General features: G+C 48.6%; 1 protein-coding gene across 1 annotated transcript; it reads left to right on the top strand.

Moving 5' to 3' along the window:
• The first annotated feature begins 455 nt into the window (after positions 1-455).
• Positions 456-852, top strand: LOC108285059 (metallothionein-1E-like). The gene has a single exon (XM_037729061.1). It carries the CDS (start codon positions 497-499, stop codon positions 710-712), a length of 216 nt encoding a protein of 71 aa, XP_037584989.1. The 5' UTR covers positions 456-496; the 3' UTR covers positions 713-852.
• Positions 853-2,424: the final 1,572 nt, after the last annotated feature.

The following is a 2,424-nucleotide window of genomic DNA, read 5'->3' as shown; positions in this document are numbered from 1 at the left end:
GCTGTGCCAGCATATATGAGCAGCAGGCCCCAAGCCACATCATCATGAACCGGTGTGAAGCTACAGTTTTCAACGGGCCAAACTGCATTCCTCATTTCTCTTCACATACTGAGCATGAATGGACTTCTTCAGGCCCCCAACATTACCTGGTTAAAGAGGAGCACCTTCTGAGCCTGGCTGAGGGCCGGGCTGGGGAGCCAAGGTTAGTGGATGCTCTGCTGCATTCACGATCCACCCAGAATTTGGCTGAGTCAAGGAAGAAAAATGGCCCCAGTCAGACTGTCTAGAGGCCTGAGGCATCCTGGTGGCTCCTCTGAGCTAAAGTAGAGGCTTGGGGTAGGGACCAGAATCCCTCCCAAGATGCTGCTGTGCTCGCCGGGGCTGTGTGAGGAACCCTTTCTTCCCGGAGATGCTCTGCTCTTTCCCTACCTTTACCTTCAAATATAGACCTCCCTACCACACGTTCCACGTGCCTGACAATTTCCCAACTTCTCACATGGGATCTCCAGCCTCATCGTGGCTCGAAATGGACCCCAACTGCTCCTGTGCCACTGGTGGCTCCTGCACGTGTGCCGGCTCCTGCAAGTGCAAAGAGCGCAGATGCACCTCCTGCAAGAAGAGCTGCTGCTCCTGCTGCCCCATGGGCTGTGCCAGGTGGGCCCAGGGCTGCGTCTGCAAAGGGGCGTCGGAGAAGTGCAGCTGCTGCGCCTGATGTGGGGACAACCCTGCTCCCAGATGTAAATAGACCCACCTGCACAAACCCGGATTCTTTTTTAAATACAACCCTGAGCCATTTGTGCATTTCTTTTTCTATTAAATATGTGAATGACAGTAAAACAATTTTGACTTGAATCTTAAAAAAGAAAAACACAAATATAGACCTCCCATGTGTGCCTGGCTCTTGAGGGACATTATGTTATTTACACAGGATAATGACTTGGAAAGGATAAATCTTTTTCTCCACGTTTTACAGATGGGTAAAAGGAGGCTCAGAAAGGTTAAGTAACCTGCCCAGGATTACACAGTGACAAGCAGAGTCATGATTTCATCCTAGGTCTGTCTGATTCCAGAGCTCTAGATCTTTCCAGAAAAGAATACACATCCAACAAAGCATTTATTTTAACTCCAGAAGAAATGCCCAGGCTCATGGAATCACTTAGAGGCAGAAGTCAGATGCTACAGGGGAGGACTGGGAAAGCAGGAGACCTAAAAATTATCATGTCGTGCAAATCACTGAAATCACTTTCCTTGTTTGAAAAGGTGATCTTGCCTGTGGGGCTGTGGTTTGGCTCTCCTGATGGCTGCAGCTGGTGGAGTCTGTTGTTAGAGGTTAGTTCCTTTGCCCCATGGTGGTTAATTTTTTTTTTTACGAGATGAAGTTTTGCTTTGTCGCCCAGGCTGGAGTGCAGTGGCGTGATCTCACTGCAGCCTCTGCCTCCAGGATTGAAGCGATTCTCATTTCTCAGCCTCCTGAGTAGCTGTGATTACAGGCGTGTGCCACCACGCCTGGCTAATTTTTGTATTTTTAGTAGAGACAGGGATTCACCAGGTTGGCCAGGCTGGTCACGAACTCCGGATCTCAGGTGATCCTCTTGCCTCAGCCTCCTAAAATGCTGGGATTACAGGCGTGAGCCACAGTGCCTGGACTAAATATTTTATATATTTCTGCTAGTCCCACACCTACTCCTCTGGGGTGTGGAGGTCAACTGAGACCCCAGCAAATGCTGAGAACACTCTATGCCAAGAGTAAGGAGAATCAGTATTTATAGGCACCCAGGGTCAGCTTTGTGGACCTGCAATCACAGGGAGCTTGAGCTTGGTTTAGTTCTCTGCTGTCTTGTGATTCTTAATAATTGTTGGACAAGGAACCTCACGTTTTCATTTTGCACCAGGCTCCACAAATTATGTAGCATGTCCTGCAGGCTTAAAGGCAAATGCTTGACATAATTCACAAAAATACCCTAATGCCTCCAATCAAATTCCAGGGGACTAAGAATACACGACATATAATTTCTTTCCACCTGAAGTCACTGGAGTGTTGACTCTCCTGTCTCCTGGGTATGGAAGGGAAGGCACAGTTCCTGAGAAAGTGGCTCTCTCCCGTGTAAGGCCAGTATGGTATACGAAGTACTCCAAGTGAAAAGGGCTAAGAAAGCCATCATTATCCTCAGCAAGAACATTTTCCCAGCATCTGCTCTAGTTGCTATGGGGAACACTTGAGGCCAGGAGTTTGAGACCAGCCTGGCCAACATGTTGAAACCCCATCTCTACTACTTAAAAAAAATGCAAAAACTATACAGAAGTGGTGGCACATACCTGTAACCCTCAGGGGGCTGAGGCATGAGAATCGCTTGAACATGGGAGGCAGAGGCTATTGCGTGCCGAGATCGTGCCACTGCACTCCAGCATTAGTGATAGACCGAG

This window comes from Cebus imitator, unplaced genomic scaffold, assembly GCF_001604975.1.
Source record: "Cebus imitator isolate Cc_AM_T3 unplaced genomic scaffold, Cebus_imitator-1.0 Scaffold289, whole genome shotgun sequence".
Classification (NCBI taxonomy): domain Eukaryota; kingdom Metazoa; phylum Chordata; class Mammalia; order Primates; family Cebidae; genus Cebus; species Cebus imitator.
This window is presented reverse-complemented; position numbering and strand designations above follow the sequence as displayed.